The 21166-nt window shown below is 38.6% G+C and overlaps 2 protein-coding genes across 3 annotated transcripts; one reads left to right on the top strand and one right to left on the bottom strand.

Moving 5' to 3' along the window:
- Positions 1 to 962: 962 nt before the first annotated feature.
- On the bottom strand, positions 963 to 6894 carry zgc:110339 (uncharacterized protein LOC550490 homolog). Its single transcript, XM_067588670.1, has 6 exons — positions 6632 to 6894; positions 5712 to 5760; positions 5193 to 5380; positions 3354 to 3509; positions 3075 to 3185; positions 963 to 2873 (listed from the first exon to the last, which is right to left on the bottom strand). The coding sequence occupies exons 1-6, from the start codon at positions 6776 to 6778 to the stop codon at positions 2760 to 2762; spliced, it is 765 nt and encodes a 254-aa protein (XP_067444771.1). The 5' UTR covers positions 6779 to 6894; the 3' UTR covers positions 963 to 2759.
- A 665-nt stretch (positions 6895 to 7559) lies between these two features.
- Positions 7560 to 20558, top strand: tesmin (testis expressed metallothionein like protein). 2 transcript variants are annotated; one of them, XM_067588668.1, is made up of 13 exons: positions 7560 to 7735; positions 8141 to 8393; positions 8686 to 8778; positions 10131 to 10221; positions 10326 to 10430; positions 11904 to 12027; positions 12354 to 12379; positions 12558 to 12634; positions 13345 to 13416; positions 13944 to 14046; positions 16727 to 16864; positions 17572 to 17675; positions 19799 to 20558. In XM_067588668.1, the coding sequence occupies exons 2-13, from the start codon at positions 8161 to 8163 to the stop codon at positions 19980 to 19982; spliced, it is 1350 nt and encodes a 449-aa protein (XP_067444769.1). In that variant the 5' UTR covers positions 7560 to 7735; positions 8141 to 8160; the 3' UTR covers positions 19983 to 20558. The 2 variants fall into 2 exon arrangements, with proteins under 2 accessions (XP_067444769.1, XP_067444770.1); XM_067588669.1 differs by having other exon boundaries at positions 7561 to 7735; positions 12357 to 12379.
- Positions 20559 to 21166: the final 608 nt, after the last annotated feature.

The following is a 21166-nucleotide window of genomic DNA, read 5'->3' as shown; positions in this document are numbered from 1 at the left end:
TCTCGATTCATCTATTAATTGTTTTGTCTATGAAATGTAAGAGGTTAATGATGATTTTTCCCACATCCCAAGATGTATTTTAACTGCTCATTTTATTCGACCAGCAGGTCACAACCCCAAAGATATTCAGTTTCCCTTCATATATGACTAACAAAAGCATCAAAATTTCACATTTGAGAAGCTGGAACCAGCTATCAATAAATTATCAAAATAGTTTTCTGTTCAACAACTAACTTATGAATCAGTTAATCATTGCAACACAACTATCTAGTATGGTTAACAATGCTGGAGTGTCTCAAACTCATAATCTCATAATCTATTCAGAGCCTTTCCATGTTTTGGATTCATCATTAGGTTTCTGAAGAATATTATATTGATCATCAAAATCACTGAAAACATCATAGTGGATTATATACAGTATTCATTCACTATTACTTCTTAAAGTTCATACTACTGTCTGTTTCCCTGCCTCTAAAACACATGGAAGCCCATTTCTGCCAGCAAAAGAAAACAAAAAGAGGAAAAGTGAGGTATGTCAAAAGTAAAATACTGTTGATGAAATAGTATAAAGAAATAGTAAGCCTTATTGTGACTAACCATCTAAACATCCTGCCTTAAGATCTTGTCATTTTGACTTATCATCACTCATAACTTTTGATACATTGTTTCTACACCTGGCAGAAATGGCCTTCCATAAAAGTTTGTTGGCGTGTCAACTAAACGAGAGCTGACTTGTGATGCTGTGGACCTCCTGGACCGGAGCAAAATACTCACTTTAACCACCATGGCTAAATGTTGAAGCTAATACAGAGGTGTCATAATATGCAGTTCTTCTATTGGCTGCTTGCTCTAAAATCACTGTATTGACAAAGGAAATCTTCCTCTTAAAATACAGTCAGTTAGAGATTAATCATACCACCAATCTGGATTGGGTCCAATACAAAGTGAAGCAGAAATTTGACTTATAAGAAAGAAGATTTTATTGCAATTTTAAGTAAATCTACAGTACAGTTCATGACATTATACATTGTATTATACAGAAAAGCAATGACATATAGTTAAGTTTTTAAAAAGTCTTAATTTTGATATGAAAATATTGATATTGATATGATGACATCCAGATAGTGTCTGGCTGGAATAATGACTTGACGAAATTAAAAGTATACAGTATGCATACATAATATGCTTGGGCCTTATCTATTTTTTCATACCTTGATACCTTCCAAAATATCATCAGAGTATACAGTCACGTGTAGTGAGCTCGTTTAATATTATTGTTGTTGGTTCTCTTTTACTACTTCCACTCTCTTTTACTTTTATGTAGTCCACTATTTTTCTTTTAAGAGGTTTGGCAGGTTGTTCAGAAACTGGATTAAGTTTACTGATTTTCTCCCTTTCACTCTCAGTCCTCTCTGCTCTCCTCCATGCTGCTATTGTCAGTTTTCTCCTTCTCCTGGCTGACAGGTGTGTCTGATTTATCTCCTCTCCTGTACCACTTCCCCTCCCTTTCCTTCCAGGATGTAAAGGGCTATACTGCTCTATTTTTCTCATCCCCTTTCTGCCACATGTTCATACTGGCTATGAAAAGATCTCCTTCAAATGTGCTTCCATTGTAAGTGATAGAGGGCAAAATCCACAGTGTGTCCACACAGTCATTTAGTGCAAAAATGCATTTAAAAGTTGATGTGAAGCTTATATGAGGCTTCATCAGTCTGAGTTAGTCATATCAAGTGGATATCTGACACATTTACAGTCTTTTTAGCATCAAATTCCCTCTTTGTGTTTCCCTGTTGAGCTGTGGTGGAAGTATAGTAACAAAAAGACTGTAACGTTGAAAGATATCTACTTGATTTGACTCATTTTAACGGCTGAAGTTTTATTCTAGCTTCAGATAAACTTTTAAATACATTTTTGCACAGAAGGAGGACTGTGGATTTTGTCCTCCATCACTTCCATTGTAAGGTCATTATGAAGGGATCTTCTAATGGTCAGTATGAACAGGAGGAATGATTACAGCAAGAAAAACATGTTTTAATGTTCATCTGGGTTAGGGTTAGGGTTAGAGATTTGTCTGTGTTGGCTGGCTCGCCTGCATCATTGGATCTGAACACAAAACATTCCAACAGATGATGACCATCTTTCTCAGTCCGGATGCCTGCCTCTTCCATCAGTTGCCTATATGATGACTGACTGACTTCTGTTGGCATGTGTTATGCACTACAATACATCATGTTAATAGAACGTCTCTGAGTTTAAAAGAAAAAGGAAGCATATGTTTTGGACGATATTGAAAATTATACTTTTAGGACTTATAAATAGCGTGGTCTACCTTAATACAGCCCAAGCCTAATATGTAAACGTCAAAGATGTATTGGACAAATGTGGTGAGACCTAAAAAACACATCACACATTCATGTAGATTTATAATACTGACATTCCAGTGCAAACCTCAACATTTTGCTCAACTCTGGGCAAACATCTGGGCAAACATCTGAAATCTTGCTGAGCAGTTTTCTTGATCAAACAAAAGTTTTATGTTTGAGACATCGGTGATAACACACTCATGACCAGCTTGCCCTTTATCTCTATATGTTCAGTTTCTTGATGGGAGAAGAGAAATAGCCAAAAAAATCTACTTTTTCTGTTTCAAGCTGTTTCAAGCTGCGTGTCCTGGTTTACAATAAACCAGGACACGCTGCTTTGAATATTTCCTCAACAGAGCAGACTTTTGATTACAATCTTACACCCGATGTTTCATTTTACCATGGTAATTGATTTCCACGGTGGTCCTTGAATCCTCCATGGTCATTATCTGTGAGATTGGAGAGGACAGTCAGCAGTCCAGAGACACTCTCCTCTACTGTCAAGTCAGCCTGAAACACACAGAAATATGGACCCAGAAAGACTTCAATAACTCATCAACCACTCTCACTCATTTACAACTTCAAGCCTGAAAGCTCTAATATGTATCTATTTCACATTAAAATGTCTAAAAACGACATTATACCAAATGTTTCCAACTATTTGCATTGCAACATGCAGCTTCCTGTTAACCCACAGGAAATGATACTTACGAGAGGCCCTCCCATGTCAGTCTTGACCCAGCCGGGGTGCAGAGACATACAAAGGATTCCATCTGACCCCAGATCAGCAGCTAGACACCTCGTCACCATGTTCAATGCTGCCTATCACAATAAGAAAACAACGTTTTGCTGAGAAAAATACCAGCATTACATCCTCAGCTACTGTTTGAAAGTGGAGACAGAAATAAAAAACACACACCACATAATTCTCAAAATTCTTCATGAAAATTTCATACATTGCCACTAAGAAAATAAAAGAGAGAGTCTGACCTTGGAGATGCGGTAGGCGTAGCTCTTAAAGCTAGCGCCTTCACCACAGGTGTATGAGATGGAGCCCAGGATGGAGGAGATGTTGATCACTGCTGCTCTGTGCAGTCCCATCCCTGTGGACTGAAGTGCAGCAGTCTGCAGCAGAGGTAAGAAGGCCTGAACCACAACAAGCACAACTGATCAGCTGGGGTGATTACAGATATGTAGTCTGATGTCAATAGATCACAAAGCAAGGCTTGGAAGAATGTAGAAAGTAGAGAAGTAGAAAATAATTTGGATGAATACATTCAAGTATATTCATTGAAATCATTGACAAAAATATATCAATAGTACTATTTGCATACAGTATTACTGAAGATGTAAATATTTGAAAACTACTAGCAAATTGATAGTTTCACTTTTTCAAAGACTCAGTAATTTCCTAAAACAGCTGGTCACTGTAGTTTCTAACAAATGTTACTCAAACAGGAGGAAACAGTGCAGTTGTTGGGAACTATTTTCAGCACATTTGGTGCTCTAGTGAGTATTTCTGGCAGCAGGACAGTGTGTTTGGGACTGAGTCAAAATAAACTACAGTGAGTGTGTTCAAAGTAATGAAGGAACATGTGACTGATGTGTTTTAATAGTTTCTGGACAAAAATTGAGCTCTATGACACAGAGGAATAAAATATATCACACAATACTCGTTAGTAGTGTTTCACCAAATTTGCAACTGCAACTTGCAACATGAAATTATTTCCTCTCATGTTAATTTTGACATGTTTAACTAATCTACTGGTGACCCCTGCATGAGCATGCAAGAGGAATGTAAGACTCCAATTTATCTGCAATTTGTGAGTGACAATCATTTGTGAAATGTGGAACTGGCAACATTTGTGATCTGTGTGTAAGCAGTGCTCACACATGGCTTTTGTGAAACAGGCCCCACACAGATTTTCAGGCTCACATGTGACTGAATAGAAATAAACAATAAATAAACATTAAAATGTGTTTCTTGCTGGAAATCTAGTCCTCTACCTGACTACTATAATATTTATCCATAATAAATGTTCATGGGGGAAATAAAAGATCATGAGAAGAAAGATCTTTCTAATGAATGAAGAAAGTTTTCATGCTTCTTTTGTTGATCAGACCTGCAATTAACACAGATCCTCTCTTTTCAACTACTCAGTGCATGAGAAAACAAATTAAATATCAAATTTGGGAGGAATACACTTCAGTCGAATCTGTTATTTGCTGAGGATCAAAGAGTGAGAAATGATCAAACAAAAGAACAGGTGTGTAACCTGTGAGTGTGCAGGTACGTTTGATGGCAGTGTTGCATCACTTGACTTGTCTGCTTGGACTAACCTGCAGCAGTCTGCACTGTGTTGATGCACACTACTGTACATTACTGTGCCTTTACCCTTTGGATATCTTCCAATGTTAATCTGTTTAGTGCAAAGTTTGTGTTTATTTGTGTTTCCTTGCTGAGCTGCAGTGGAGGGATATACAGAACAAGGACTTGTAGATTTTATCAAGTATTTCTTACAGTATAATCAGTGTGTAGAGGACGAATTATTACACTGACCAGTAATTCTTTCATACATACAGTACAGCATGTCTGTTTCCAGGCAGCCTACTTTCCTTTACTTCCACTACAATGTCCTATTGTAGTTCATTTTGTGTCTTTATAGCGCATGTTCTCTTTTACTTATTGTCAGAAAATGACCTAACAAAACAGCAAAATAACTTTAACATTTTGTAACAACTCTTTTAATGTTGCGATATACAGAACAAAGTAAACAAAGCTTAACGCTGTCTGATGCTCAGTATCACATTTGCAGACTGCAGGTGTACCTTTGTGACAAACAGTGGTGCAACACTGTTTGTCTGGAAGGTCTTCATCATGGCCTCCGGGGTAACAGTGTCTATGTTTGTAGAGATGTTGATGGCAGCATTATTGATCAAACAGTTCAGTCCCTTACTTCCTACGATGGACTGGACATCCTCCAAGGCTGAGCTGATACTTTGCTGGCTGTCTGTGTCTGTAAAAAGGACAGAAGATCATTTACAGTTTCAGCCCTGTAAATATCAGTATTGTTAGTGTTAGCATGATTGACACTGTCAAAAGATGTTATATACTGCAATCACATGTATGAGTTAAACAGACAGTGAGTCTAGAAAATGAATTAGTGATATAAATAATATGGGTAGATGTGTATTGGTATAGTAGGTTCATTCAAACAGATTATGCCACTGTTCAGCAATCATTTGTTTAAAAGGAAAACTACAATAGTGATATGACAGACTGTATGCATGGTGTATATACCTGATACACCTGACATCTTAGCAATAAGTCAGTATATACAGACTCACCTAGTGTCACAATATGAACACCTGGGACACTGGACAGCTCTTGCAGATCCTAAGTTAAGTAGGAAATTGAGTGAATAGATTATTCAGGACAATTTTGCATAAATTTATAGTTTGGATGCACAACTCATTTTCACTACTATATATATATACACACACATATACATACATATATAGATATACACACATTTATATGTATGTATGTATGTATGTATGTATGTAAAATACATGTACACTCACTGGCCACCTCACTAGCTACACCTGTGCAATCTAATACAATCCATATATTATACATTTATGAAGCTTATACGTTTTCAGTTTTTGTTGACATTGTCATTAAGGTGATTATATTACTTATATTTTGCCCTCCTCATGTATGTTAATGGAGAGGACAAAATATTAGCAACACCATTCAATATAATGCACTCCATTACACCACCGCCACCCACTACGACCTCAATAATAAACATAAAGTAGAATTATCTACTTTGTGACAATGTCAACAAAAACTGAAAATGCCTAAGTTTCGTAAATGTGGAATTAATGGCAGAGCTGTTGTATTGGATTGCATTAGAGCATTACACACTTGTACCTGAAGTGGCCAGTGAGTGTTTACACACACACACACACACACACACACACACACACACACACACACACACACACACATATATATATATATACACATATATATATACACTTTGATTTCAGGATGTTCTTGCCAACAGCTGTAGCTGTGACGTTAAATTCACTGAGTTTTAACAGGAGTCTGGTGTCGCGGTCCCTCACGAGACAAAACAGACAATATTTTGGAGCTCGGATGCCTGTGTGGTGTATATAAAGATACTTAAATACATTTTATGGTTGTGACATGATGATGGTGATCAACATTTGAAACAGTGACATCTGTGGATATTCATTACCTTGGAGCCAGTCGGGTTGCGGGCTGTCGCTATTATCGTAGCGGGTCGGTCGGTGCTTTTAGCTAACTCTTTCACCAGCTGCAGTCCTATTCCTCTGCTGGAGCCCGTAATCAGAATGGATTGACATTTCCTTAAACTCGCACTCATCTTCACACTGACTCCGTGTGAGCAGGGGTGTCGAGCTACAGTTATCACGAGTTACTCAACTGAACTCTAACGGTTGGAAGTTCAACGTAAACACGTTGCGTATGCTGCCTTCACTGATACTCGTAAACCTAAGTATTTAGTTTACACGCATCAGGTTGCCTTTAGGTATTGTCGGAAATAATAAATTAACCATTGAAAATAGATTTTTAGTGACTCTAATTTTCATGGGTTAAATACAACTGAGTTCTCGGCTGCAGCAGAAAATTTAATTGATTTTTATTCTTATAAGAGCTTCATTGAGACAAGTATACAGCAAGTAAACAGCACCTTGTGTATACAACCTGTGTCTATAAACACGCCAGGGGGACTAAAGGCTGTAATAAAAGAAAAAGAAAAGAGAAAAAGAAATTATTAAATACATATCTTGTAAAGCTTACAGGAGCTATAAGTTTTAACAGCTTTTTTGTTTGTATGTTCAGATAATTTAAGAAGAGAAATGTGTATCATAAGCACATACTACTTTGACATAGGCTTACAGATTTAAAACCCTTGCTCTGATTAAAATTCTTCAGACCTTTCAACCCCTTCCAATCAAAGGAAGAGCTATTCAAAGAACAAAAGACAGAAATATGACAATATGAAATATAATAGCCAATTCACAGTGTAAAACGACAAGGTGACAGCTAACGGTTTTTAAAAAGAGTGCTATAGAGTTGACCTTTTCAGTTAAACACGTTCATGCTGGTGCTTCAGGCCCCATGTCAGCATATCGGGTCCCGAAGTTACCTGCGGTCGTCTCTTGCTTTTCTCGCTTTACTAGGTAGATTATCGTCATTTCTGCACTTGCGTAGTCCCTGAAGGCATCAGTCCGACTGTCGTTCATAGCAACAGTGCGCTCGGTCTAAGGAGTCGTAAAACAAGCGACGTTAGCACTGTGTGGAAAAAACATCAATACTGGTAACGTAAATCTATAATGTTTTTATTCCTTAGTTAAAATGAATACATTTGAATCAGCTTTAAAATTTGGCTAACTAACATAACTTCAATTTTGCTAACACTGGGCAAATGCTAACGCTAATAAAGTTAGCTAACGTATACCAGTGTTGAGGAAAACTAATCTGAAATTGATGAAAAAAAAGCAAAAAATCCGAGAATATAGTTATATATTTCACCAGAAAAACAAAAGTCATAATACTTTGAGAAAACGTCGTAATATATGGAGAAAAAAGTCATGCGGAAATGAAAGTTAACTTCACTGAGAAGTTAGCGTTAGATCTTATTGGCTTCATAGACAGTTACAGTACATCTCTGTCAGTTCCCTGACTGGCATCGTTGTGTTTCACCAATGTATGATTTCTGCAGGTGCCTTCTTCTCTGGCGGGATGGACAGCACTGAGACTGAGCAGAACACAGCTCAGAGCAAAGAGGAGAATAATGATGCTGATGACCCTTCTTCAAATGACTGTGGCTCTGAGAGGGACAGTAATGTCCCCCATGGCCCTGCCGGGACCCAGGTATGGGCAGGGCCCCCTTCAGATGTCAGTCCGCCTGGAATGGTTCCTCAACCTCTCCAACATTCCACCCAGCCAGGAATGGTGGATCCTCTCAGCTATAGGTATAATGTTCAATCATTCACTTTCACAAACACGTTTCTGACTTTGATCATTTGTTTACTTTGAAAACCTTCTCTTTTTTTGTTTCTCTGTCAACCATAACCAAATACCTCACTGGCCAAATACATTTTTATCTCATTTGGGCTATATTATACACATCTCCTGCCTTCACCACATGTTTGAAACATGTCCTAAAGGACTAATATACATATGGTTTCACATGCTTTTACACCCGATATGGTGAATGTACATTTTTCCTGGGCAAAAACTGATGAATTGATTGATTGACTGCAGGTTCCACTGTCTGTATCAGTCCTCTCAGTGTCAGCTGACCTATCCAGACTACCTCCTAGAGCCCCAGTCTAGCCAGTATAACCTCCTCACTGGGTAAGTCCTAATTCACTTCAGTGTATAGGTTGTATTCCACTGTAGCATGTTGGATCCCTTTAACAGAATAAGTGACACCAAATGTCAGGTAGCAGTAAATATGCTGCCTCCAGCAAATGTGTATGTGTAAGCTTTAATTGTTTTTTTACTTTGGTGCCATCTGGTGGCAATATCAAGACTGACATAGAGGCTGAGATGAATGGGCTTAAAGTATAGAACCAAAAAGTTCCCATAATAATTAGAATTTTCCAAGCAACTGAATGCTTAAATGCAAAATGTAACCATTATTGAATAACTTTATGTTTAAATCTAAATATCACTGAATTTATACTGTAGCACTTCCAGCTCATCTTTTAGCTCATCTGAACTTTTCTCAAGGATGTATTATAGAGCTAGAGACAGCACTGCTGCTCAGCCTTGCAGCCAATTTTTCCCCAGAGGTCACTCGTGGTATTATAGCGAAAAATCCCCCTGCGGCCCAAAAGCATTTTCCACATAGACCACCATTGTAAAAGAGATGTCTGTAACTGTTGACAGGACACCTCCAACTGCAAACAAGGTCAATTATGATTTTCTATTTTGATCCATCAAGCTTTTAAATTTGTAAAACTTTCCTCGAGTCTATGTGCCAAGCAGGGGAAACATAGTCAGTGGGTTGCACAACACACCTGGACGCTAGAAACCTTTTTTGCCATAAGCGCCAGGCAAGCAATTCTTATAGGACTGAATGGGCGCCATTTTCAGTCCGGTAGATATTTGAATTTTCTATCTGAATTTGTCTAAAAAGATCACTTTAAATCTACTTTCTGACATGACAAAAAACAAACCACATACATTCAGATAGATGGTTTTCAAAGTAAAATATTTCAATGCCATAAATTCCAAGGCATTTAAATTTCAACATTAAGTATTCAGTGATGGTTAAATTTCATAATCAAGTATTCAGTTGCTCATAAGATTTAATTCTGTATGACCTGTTTCTGCTTCCATATGAAAGCAACATAAAATACATCAATTCCTACTGGGATTGTTTCATTATTCTACAATGAAACTTCTGAAACTTCTAATTTGAAAGATGGTATAAACACATATAAAAAATGTGAAATGCTTTCCATCCCTTTAATTTGCATCACTTCCTCAGACTCTATTCAAAATCAAGTAAATGAACAGACATAATATATTTCAGTATTAGAAATAAACCTGTGTTGTAGTGGTGGCAGCTGTGGTAGATTTAATGACATGGGGGTCTGAGCCATGCTGAGTATGTAGCAGGCCTATGTGGGAGGGTAATGATGTTTTGGAGCTGGTGTTAGGAATTGTAAGGTGACGTGAGTTGGTTCTGGTTTCCTCAGCCCTGTGCCTGGTCCACCAGACAGCAGCCATCACAGCTCAGCTTCTGCTCCTTGGTTTACCAATGAACCCATTCTATGCAGCATGATGCCGGTGAGATCAAACATTCAGAAACATACAACCGTTTTTATATGGATTATGATAGAGTTCATACATTGTGCATTTGTTTCTATGTGTGTGTGTGTGTGTGTTTTTAGGGGGATTTACATGCCCCTGTAGCTGGTATCTGTGTACCACAGGCCATGGACCACCAGCAGTTTCAGGATGGACTGACTGGAGTCACATCCCATATCACACAGCCTGTAAGTTCCACTGTTAGCATTTCATTCCACTCAAAATAAAGAATATCTCATCAGAGTTTAGTTTCAATCTGTTTCCATTATTTCTTTAAAGGATATCTCCATTGATTTTACACATCAGCGTGTGTCTCCAGGAGTTCAGTGTGTTTAAAGCCTTTTGTGTCTCCAAAGCGAGCTGTGTGAAATCTGATAAACTGCCTCAAATGATGTCACTTGAGTCAGTGGGGCTGAAGACTACAAGTTTGAAAATTAAAAACATCTGAAAGAAGTGAGGTCACCAGACCTCTGTAGCTGCTCCTCATCTCCGCTTGAAGCTAGCAGCTCTAGGCTACATTAGCCGCTACTAGCATAATACACCTGAATCTGTACAGTTGAGTGGATCAGGTCAAGATGCATTGTGGGTAATGGAGGAGTCAGGTTTTGATGGAATTAAAAACAACATTAATTGTGGTTCTGCTGCATTCATATTTGTCATGCTAAATGTCCACTGTGAGTCCAACAGTGTTGTAGGAATGCAATGCTGAATCAGTTGAGTAGTCTTTTAAGGAAAAAGAAATTGTGGAGAATTGCCCCACAATAACAGCCTATTTGCAGTATATGCAGTACCGGCACTGGTGTACCTTGACTTTTTTCACATGCACCGGCACTTCTCACAAACTGCCGGTACTCTTTTCTGCCCTCTCCATATCAGGTTCTCTGGGCGATACATAATAAACTGCATTACCCAGGGGGCACTATGTGACACTCACATGTTCCTGTTCTTGCCTGCCTGTTTTTCTCTGTCGGCGGCTAGTCTAAGTAACGTTACATTAACCTTACAATAATCAATAAAAATTTTACCCAATTTGCAATGGTACGTTTTGTGTTGAAAATTCTCCGCGTGTGGGTTAGGGGTTAGGCAGGGTTAGGGTTAGGGTTAGGCATAAATAGAATAGGTTGCTGTGGGTAAAGAAACATGACTTCACTTTTATTCAGCAGCAGTCTCAGTGACATCAAACAGAGTAGTCGCATCACAAAAACATCCAGAGAGCTGCACTGAATCAATTATCTGAAAATACATACATTTATAAAGATAGATAACAGCTGTTCTTAGGAAGAATTAGAGAACAGTAACATTACATACATACAATATGTGATTATTTTTGAAACAGTAAAGAAGCAACAGGGAGATGTGTTGTTTTTGTTGTTGTAAACCTGAATATGAACTTGATTTTACCTTTCACAATACATCATTAACTGCACTCTTTTGACTCTGCTCTCTTTTATATTTTATGACCCGCTGCTCACTCCTGCTCTCTCTCTCTTTTTCTTTGCAAGTTTGATGCATCTTATTAGATATATCTGATAAGATATAAATACATATTCTCAGATTTGAGGATACTTTCTGCTTGAAAAATTACATAAACAATTATCAAAATAGTTGTAATGAAATTTCTTTCAATTGTCCTAATAAAAGTCTTCCTCTTATGTGTATAGGTGGTGTGTAATGTGAGTGGAGGTGGACAGGTTGTGCTGGTGAACCCTTGTGATCCAGGACCTGTGTTCTTTACCCTGGAGTCTGCACCAGCTCAAAGACATGATGAGCAGACTCAGGGGAAAGGTTAGGACAAGTTTAGCTGAGTTATGTGTTAGCTTCAGTTTAGTTTTGTGCCAGGTAATGAATGAAGTCAGACAAATCAATGAGTGCTGTAGGTAATGAAAGAACATGGATCATGGTTTAGTGTCTCGTTCCTGAGACTCTCCACCAAAGCACCGGAACAAAATCACCACAGAGGAAGAACTCCTGCCTGTTGTCAGATTAAATGATCCTGTACATCCCAACAAGGAAGTACAAGAAAATGTGTACTGCATAGCAATAACTTGCTAGCCCTAAAATAGAAAAAAATAACTGGGGTTTCACATTATTCTCTTTTCCTTTGTGTTTAGCAGATGTTTTGGGGACTCCCAGCCAGGTAGGGAAATAAAGAGTTTGTTCCTCTTGTATCTAGAGATCACCAGTCTTGGTTGTTGGTTGTCTTGTTGGACTTGAGCTCATTAACTCCAGCCCTAGCTCCAGTTTCACAGTGATTGATTGATTGATTGATAGATTATTCCTGTATTGAATCATTCATTCATATATACCTTCTCCAGTACCACCAGACAGCCTGTCCTCTGTATGAGTCCAGAGATCAGACAGCTAACATGCAGCCTCAAGCCCCTCCAGCACGGTAAGAACTGTGGAGCCGCGTCCAGCACTGCAATGTAAGGCAACTAAAAATAAAGTATCTCAAGCTTTTTGTGGATTGCGTTGCCAACCTTGATACATGACAGTTACAATAGACTGCAATGACGAAAATTTTAATGGTGGATTAAAAGTATGGAAAAATAACATCCTTCTCCATCCAGTTATTGTTAAAAGCACAATTTATGTCTCCGTCCTTATGCATTGTATTGAGATATGAGACTGAGACACAGTCAACAAGGATTTTATGTTGGAAAAGACAGCTGAATACATTTGGCTACCTTTTCAAAATTAGCTCAATTCCCAAGTACATGAAAAGGAGACAGTCAGAAAAGATTCTTAGAGTGGAAGAAATGTTGGTCTTTGCACCAATCCTAGTTGTGTCTAATTTATATTGATCAAGTGTTTTTTACTGCTGTTTTGTCTCAGCTAATGAGAATCAAACTACATTTCTACATATAAAAAGTACTTCCTTAAAAGCTCAGAGAGTAGCTCATTAGTCGGTAGTGTAATGGAGCTGACAATGTGAGGCTGCATTCACTAATAGCCTATGTGTGTGTACACTGTCCTACATAGTATAAAACAATGCACCCTCAGCCCTCATTGTGGTCAGTAGCAGATCACTGGTATTACATTTAGCTTTATTTAACATGGACTTCAAACTGAAAGGTGTATTTGCTCCTTTTACTCCTGTAGAACTGTTGGGACTTTGTGTGAATCAAAGTCCAGGAAACCTTGTCATTGTACCAGATCTCAGTGCCTCAAACTGTGAGTATAGCGTCGTATTATCATTAGTTTTCTTGATAGTATGATGTAGTGTTTCTCCTGCTATTATTCTGAGTTTTTTAATGTTTCGCAGCAGCTCCAGTCCAGTGCAACATGACTGAAGCAGCCAGTAATACTTATTTAGAAGGCCGTGATATTTTCTGTTTACAGCTATAATCTATATAAAACTATATCCCACACCTATTTTTCATGAGTCATTCAATCACTGATCTTATTGTCTGAATGAGTGAATCCCAAAATGTCTTCAACAGCAGGAAATATGTTCTTTCATGCTTTGTCACAGTTCAATATCACATCTTATTTAGCTCCTATTTAACACTTACTGCAAATCAAATGAACTGCAGCTGAGCTCATTAACATCTTTAGCCTTAGTAAATATCCCTGTGTCTCATTCTCTCTCCCAAATTCACTCTGTTATTCCTCATAAACCCACAAGAGAAGCAGAAGACTTTACATCTTGTAATGTCATGCGGTGTATTTGTGTGTGTGTGTGTGTTTATCTCTTTCAGCTACTGTGAGTGTTTTGCCAATGGAGTGATGTGCAGCAACTGTGACTGTTCTAACTGTCACAACAACTCAGAGCATGAGCTGAAGCGTCACAAAGCAATAAAGGTTTGCAACGCTTCCTGTCAACATGTTCATATCATCAACTTTACAAACACATTTTATGGCAGTTTAGTGAAGTGCTTCACAGTGTGCCTGTAAAATATCAGAACACATTGAAATAGAATAAATGAAGTCACTTAATCAATGGAAAAAGACACAATGTTTATATAGCAGATGATCAATCATGAAATTGGACATTTGGCAGACTCCAACTCTCTAATTTAGTTTAATTTTAATTTAATCTCCCTTAATTGTATGTATAGTTTGGTTTCATGTAAATGTAAATATGTGGCAGTCCAAGCATTTGAAAACATAGCAAGTCCACCATGAGGACCAGACCATCTAGGAGTCTAGATCCATTCACTGTTAATTTAGCTAAGCCATGTAGTCTATCTGTATCAAATAACTGTACTGATTTGTGCATACTGTGTAAGATAATTACTCCCACTACTTTAATGTAGAGTAGTTGATATACTACTGTCACCAGATTGCTGAACAACGAAGTAATACGACACACTGACTAACAAAGGAAAACATATAGACTAATTACATGAGAATCAATAAGCTGTGACATTATTACTGAAATAAGACATGAATCAAGTGAATGTAAACACTCTGTATTCAGTGATTTCACCAGGCTTTCATTAGAAACTGAAACACTGGTCTTGCACAAACGGAATATTTTAATATTTTAAGAAATAATTAGAAATTTGTCACTTGCACAGTGAGTATCAGATATAAAGAGAGGAAGTGAAAAGGACAAAAGAAAACGTCGATTAAATTGCTTGCAGTGCGCTGATAGTGAGCAATATATGTAAGCATCATCCAGCTGTGGGATGGTACAGGATGGCTGGCTGCTGTGTGAGCTGACTGGCTAATCAATCAGTAACAGCTGAAACACTATGGATTGTTGCTGATGCAGAGGGTACACAGTGAGTCGGGCTGACAGCATTGATTGTTTCTAATTGGTGTTTCAGCCAGGGTGACAGGTGTCACACTATTAGTGGATCTGATTCATCAGCAGTCTTACTGGAAAACACTCATGGGGAGACATGTTCCCTCACTCTCTGCTGTGTGTCTCAAACACACACTTTCATTTTTGTCACTTGTGAGGACATTATATGTACTATGTACTCTGTACTATGTATGTACAGATGTTGTTCTCCAGCTCTCCCTTGAGAAGCCAGGGTGTGTTCAGGCCACATGGGAAACACGGTGCTTCTTATGACCTTATTCATGTTTCCTCACCTGGAAATGGATCTGATGTGATTTGGAGGAGCAAGGAGGCTGGCTGGAGGAGTCTTGAATGAGGAAACAAGAGACCATCCTTCACTTCTTTTATCAAATCGACACACCCCTTTATTATTATAAATTGTAGTGATGGGATGCTGCAGCAGATAGTGATGTCCTAACACAGTTTTATACAAGGACAGATAACAGCACTAACTCAGGGATAATATCAAACCCAAATTTAGATAGTTTTGATTCCTCATCTAGTTAAAATGCATGAGTTTCTGTAAGGCTGAAAATCCCTGAGCAGGATTTTCTCACAGTGGGTCGGGTAGGATATATTTTGACGTGATGTAAGATATATTTACATATTTCCACTTTCCCTAAAATCTTTAATCTACAAATTTAGATTATCCCTAAAAATAATAATGAGACATGCTCATCATAACCTGGGTTATTAAATGATGTGCTTTCAGTATCTGAACAGCAACTTTACAAACTGCAAATGTTTTGAATGAATCTGCAGATGTTTGTCAGAAGTTATTTTAAGGGGAGACATCCAGAGACTGATATTTCACATTGTGGTTTGTTATGTTGGAGGACATCACTACACTGCTGCACTGCCATTGGTATCTTCTCTTATTATTATTAAAATGTTTGGTTGGGCTGAAGTGACTGTGAGAGACCCAGAGCAGATAGATGTGGTGCAAGCTCTGCATAGAGACAACAAAAAGACTATCATGTGAGAGTGAGAGTTATGTGAGAGTTTAATTAAAATCAAATAATGAATAAATATCACTGACATGATGCACACAACACAGGGATGGAGTCAAAAAGGAAGAACAAAGGGAGGAAGGCAGCATATATTGCCTCTTTAGTAAGTTGATTGCAGTTGAGAGGGATGTTCCTTTCAGGTGGGAGTGTTTGATTCGCCCTCCTCTGCCTGGGAAGTGGTCAGGTGACTCTTTGGTGGGGACATTTGACAAAGTCTTTTCAAAGTGAAGGAGCAGCAGTTCTATTCCTCCTTAACCCTCCTGTTGTCTTCGGGTCAAATATCAGAAATATGAATTCCTTTCATCTACTTGCCTGAAAATCACATGGATGGTTTTGTCCTCCCGAGTCAAAATTGAGCCGGGAGGACAAAAACTGTCCTTAAGGTTGAGCCCAGACACCCTGCACAGGAAGCTTATTTTGGCTGCTAGTGATGATCACCATCTGTGATGTGAAAACATCAGATTCACATGCAGTGAAAGAAATAACTTTCACTTTCCTTATGATTGAGTCTATCATGCTGTTCTCCTCTGTTGTGTACAATGATGCAGTGAAAAAAAATCTAATTTTTATATGTTTTTACTTTTCACTAGTTTTGCCTGCCATTGGTTAAGGAATATTTACCGTTTTAATGTGTCACTTCCCCATTCTTGTTCTAATCATTACTGTAATTGTGATTCTGTAGTCCTGTTTAGGTCGTAACCCAGATGCCTTCAGGCCAAAAATTGCTGGTGGGAAGTCAGGAGAGGTCAAAGGTTGGCATAATAAAGGCTGCAACTGTAAACGCTCTGGCTGCCTTAAGAACTACTGCGAGTGCTATGAGGTTCACACACACACACACACACACCTACAAAGTGACCTGGTTTACTTAGATATTCTGCACAGATTCAAGCACTGAAATAAACCAGGCAGCAACCACCAAGGCCTGGTGCTGAAGCCAGACTGGAAGTATCAGCAGATTCAGACAGACAGCAGCCTTCTAGAGAAACACTACACAGTCATGAGGACATGAAATATGAACCAGAAGATCCAGTTTGAAGGTGTATCACAGAGGAATCACACAGCACTTTAAGCTTCTTTCAGGCAGAATTTACTGGACACTTGCACATATTTGATTGGTCCACACAGTGCAGTGCTGTTGTGGGCGTGAGCATGATGTTATGCTATATTTCTGCTAAGAGTTGCTAGATGCTGGCTCCAGCAAAGCTAAAACTCTCACTTAGTCCAACATAAACACATTTCTCATTAGCTAACTTCACCTCCAGCTGTTTGACTGACAGGTCTGTCAGGCTCCAGTACTCAGTGCAGTTGTTGCTGCTTGCTCTCCAATCAGAGAATTAATGCAGTATTTGAAACACAAATGGATTAATATGTAAGCATGTGGGCATGTGTCTCTATAAATTCAGCCATTTCTACACACGGTACAGTACAGTAGAAAATCAGTGACCTCAAATAACATGCAAGTGTTATTTATGCAACATTTAGACCAGTTTAGTTCAGAGTGAGTTATACTGTTGTTTGTGTTTGCAGGCCAACATCATGTGCACCTCCAGCTGTAAATGTGTCGGCTGTAGAAACTATGACGACGGCTCAGAAATGTGTCCCGGCGAGAAGGCTGTACATGTCAAGGACAAGTGAGTTGGTGTAGTTTGACACAGTGCATCATACTACATTATGACTGCTTTAGATTTGTAAAACTAATGTTCCGCAAACAGAACTGTATTTTTAAGCCTCAAGCCTATTTTGTTTTTTTTTATATGCATAACTACAGTGATTATAAGTTGTGCTCTGAACGCATAATCATTGCGTGGATTATATTCACAGGTAACATTTATATATTGCTCTTAAGTCAGAGGGAGGAGGTTCTGGGGGTCCACATCCTGAGTCATCCCGAGTGAAAGATCGTTGTTTCACTTAAATGTTAATAATGTTGTGCTTCAAGTCACTGCAGACTTTTTACTGTACTAAACCAAGATCATGATCAAGCTAGCACATATTGTACTACAAAATCAGATATTTTGGTGAAAAAAAGAAAAGATCTATATGTGAACATTTCACTCATACGTTCATTAACAACAATTACTCACATTGATTAACAACATTTTTTCGTGATTTAGCCAGCAAACATAATTGGGAATGTGATTTAGTTGTATATTAACATCATTTCTGGGAGACAGAGTTGACATACTGACGGAAGACTGACGCTGCAGATGTTGCTTTCACTGAGCAGGCTGTGTAGACACTGTGAGGAGTGAGTAAAGTTACCTCCTTACACATCCATTAGAAACAAAACATTGTGACTGCCATAGGAGGCTTCTTTCAGGCCATCTGACCAATGTAAGCCAAGTATTCAGCTGTGATTTAGCTGTGGTTGGATCTACTAACTACCAAAAATATCTGCATCTCGCCCGGTGTTTGACTTTATTGGACATTTACTTAAACTTTCTGCCAGGCAGGTAATGTACATTCACCTGGAGAGCAGCTTTTGGATATGGAGTAGAATTGTTCTGGCTTTGGTGACCACTGAGTGACATCAACGAGCTGTGTGGCTGCTGACTTGCCAGTTGATTGTCTGTGGGATCAGCAATACCAGCAGCTCTTTCATACTAAAACTAATGTCAACACATTTGTTAACTTTTCTGATTGTGTGTTCAAGCTGTGTTGTCATTTCTTGTGAGCAGATGGTTAACATAGAGAGAAGCAGGCTAGAGCTATAACTTTAAACTCAGATTTCTGACTTATTTCTCACAATTCTCACTTTAAACTCAGAACTCAAATTGATTTTTCACATGTGGCCCTAATCCTAAATAGTTTTTGGACAGAAGTATAAAGATATACCAGGCTTTAGATACACATGCAATACTTGTTAGGCCATATTCAGACTAAACCAGGCAGTGCAGCGTTCAGCATCAGGGTTGAGTGGAGGTGTGGGGGGGTGTGGGTGTGTTTATTTGTGCTCTAGAACTTTATGGCTGTGAAACAATTAGAAAATAACGTTTTATTGATCTGATTCACCGACTTTCTCGCTACCAGCGCTCCCTCTCTTCATTCACTCTCTAGCTTGCTCGATCACCGCTCTCTCTCTCTCTCTTGCTGGTGCTCTCTCTCTCTCTTTTGTCTTTTTTAAAATGAGTCTAACTTTACTTTTAATGTTATCAAACAAAGAGAAATGTCCTCCCCTCGTCCTAGTAATGTCTTTGTCTTCTCTCATGGCAGAGTTTACAGTTTAGTCTGATCTCCGGCTGTGATTGGCTACCGCAGCCTTCAGCCGCAGTGAGTTGCGTTTCTCCAAAAGTTGACTCTGGCTCAACTTTCCGGGCCACAGTCCGGTGCGGCGCCGCAGTGGTCAAAATGGAGCCGAAACGCACTACCCCCATTCAAATGAATGGGAGGACTTATGTTTTCGCTACACCACCTGATTTGTTCTGAACGCAGCCTTAGTTGGCTCCAAACATAATATTTGTAGACAATAAGAAAAATAAAGAAAATCGCCAATCAAATCCTGTAACAGGTGGCTATTAGGTTGAAATGAGAGAGTCTGACGAAGAACATCTGTACAAGAAAAACTCACAGAAACAAAATTCAGAGATTTAGAAGAAAAAATGCAAAATGTTTGCATGAGGCAGAGCATGAATGACCATTTCTCTATTTCCTGATTTTCAAGGGGTCACGTCCCAGCTGCCGTGCTTCATTAATGCATGTTTAGTGTGATGTTAGTAGCAGAGGAACAGGCTTATGAGCATGTTTCTGTGTCCAGATGGGACGTGTCGGTGATAACCCCTGCTGTGGTGGAGGCTGTGTGTGCCAGTCTGCTTGCCCAGGCTGAGGAGGCTGAGATGGAGGCCCAGAGCCTCGCCCAGGCTGAGCACATGATCCTGGACGAGTTCGGACACTGTCTGACACAGATTGTCAAAGCCATGTCCAAGTACAACACATACTGACACCTCAGAGTTAGACTCTGACCCAGCCTCACGCTAATATGTTTTGAGTTAACTACTACTTGTGTATCAGTTTAATGACAGCATAGTGTTACAGCTCAGTATTGTGTTCTTGGGGAGCTTTAGAGGTTATTGTATTACACACCTCACTCTGACTGTTAATACTGAACATATCAAACAGTTCACTGGAGAGGTGTCATGAGATTATTTGTGCTGTTACATTTCGGTGTCTGATTTCTTAAGAGCAGAGTTGCAGCTCTGGTTGTGAAACACAAGCATTCAACTCTCAGGTGTACTCTATTGCCTTACTTGTGAAATAACAAATACAATCTATACATGTGAATTAATGTAAATATTTTAAAACTGGAAATTATTTAACTTATTTATTCTTCTGTATATAAGTTCTGGTTGTAATTACTACTACTTACTTGTTTTTCAATATGTTTATTCATTTTTAGATTAACCTTGAAAATGATTTCATTTATAAGCAGAACAGGAACACATAAAAATAATATTTAGTAATACTTCTGGCATATATTGTGTAGTGGAGGTTAATAAATCATAACCAGAAACCAGTCATCACTTGCATTTGTTTTTTTTAATGTAAGACCTACTTCACACTACTTCTTATTCCTTTTCATTGAAAGTAAAACAATGTGTATCATAAACGCTGTGTCAGCTGATACAGTTTGGTTCGGACACCTGCACTGTTCTCACTCACATGCTCCCACAAAAAATACATGATTTGTATTATTTGTATGTTTCACGTTTTATTTATTTTGTTAACTATTCAACTGTATTTGACGACATTCCCAACATGACGATCTAAATGCTGTTTCAAAGGCATCTTCACACCTGCCTGGAATTAATGTCTGAGTCTAGAATATAATTGAAACTTGTCTATAAGCATCAATTTGCCTGAAAATGTTAGTAACCAGTGATCCATCACTCACTGACACTCACACATGCACAGTGTGTAAGTGTACTGGGTGTTGACCGTCTGTCTTGCCGAGTCATGTGTCAACTGTCAACTCAGCTATTCAAAGTGCGTCAGTCAAGTTTTCAGTTCAGCTACAGCATGGAGCATATACGTGGTTGAAACTTAAAGAGGAGATCCACCAATTTTTACACATCAAAATAGCTTTACTGGTGCATGATGACCAGGCAAAGAGTGTGAGGACGATGCC

Source organism: Thunnus thynnus, chromosome 5 (assembly GCF_963924715.1).
Source record: "Thunnus thynnus chromosome 5, fThuThy2.1, whole genome shotgun sequence".
In the NCBI taxonomy this organism is placed as follows: domain Eukaryota; kingdom Metazoa; phylum Chordata; class Actinopteri; order Scombriformes; family Scombridae; genus Thunnus; species Thunnus thynnus.
This window is presented reverse-complemented; position numbering and strand designations above follow the sequence as displayed.

Excerpts from the sequence above, each read along its gene's own strand:
- zgc:110339 (XM_067588670.1), bottom strand. The coding sequence starts at position 6,778 with ATGAGTGCGAGTTTAAGGAAATGTCAATCCATTCTGATTACGGGCTCC. Across the intron at positions 5,381-5,711 it reads TGTTCATATTGTGACACTAG|ACACAGACAGCCAGCAAAGT; the intron begins GTGAGTCTGTAT and ends TCCTTTTTACAG. Across the intron at positions 3,510-5,192 it reads CACCACTGTTTGTCACAAAG|GCCTTCTTACCTCTGCTGCA; the intron begins GTACACCTGCAG and ends GTTGTGGTTCAG.
- tesmin (XM_067588668.1), top strand. The coding sequence starts at position 8,161 with ATGGACAGCACTGAGACTGAGCAGAACACAGCTCAGAGCAAAGAGGAG. Across the intron at positions 12,635-13,344 it reads CCTCAAGCCCCTCCAGCACG|AACTGTTGGGACTTTGTGTG; the intron begins GTAAGAACTGTG and ends TTACTCCTGTAG. Across the intron at positions 16,865-17,571 it reads ACTACTGCGAGTGCTATGAG|GCCAACATCATGTGCACCTC; the intron begins GTTCACACACAC and ends TTGTGTTTGCAG.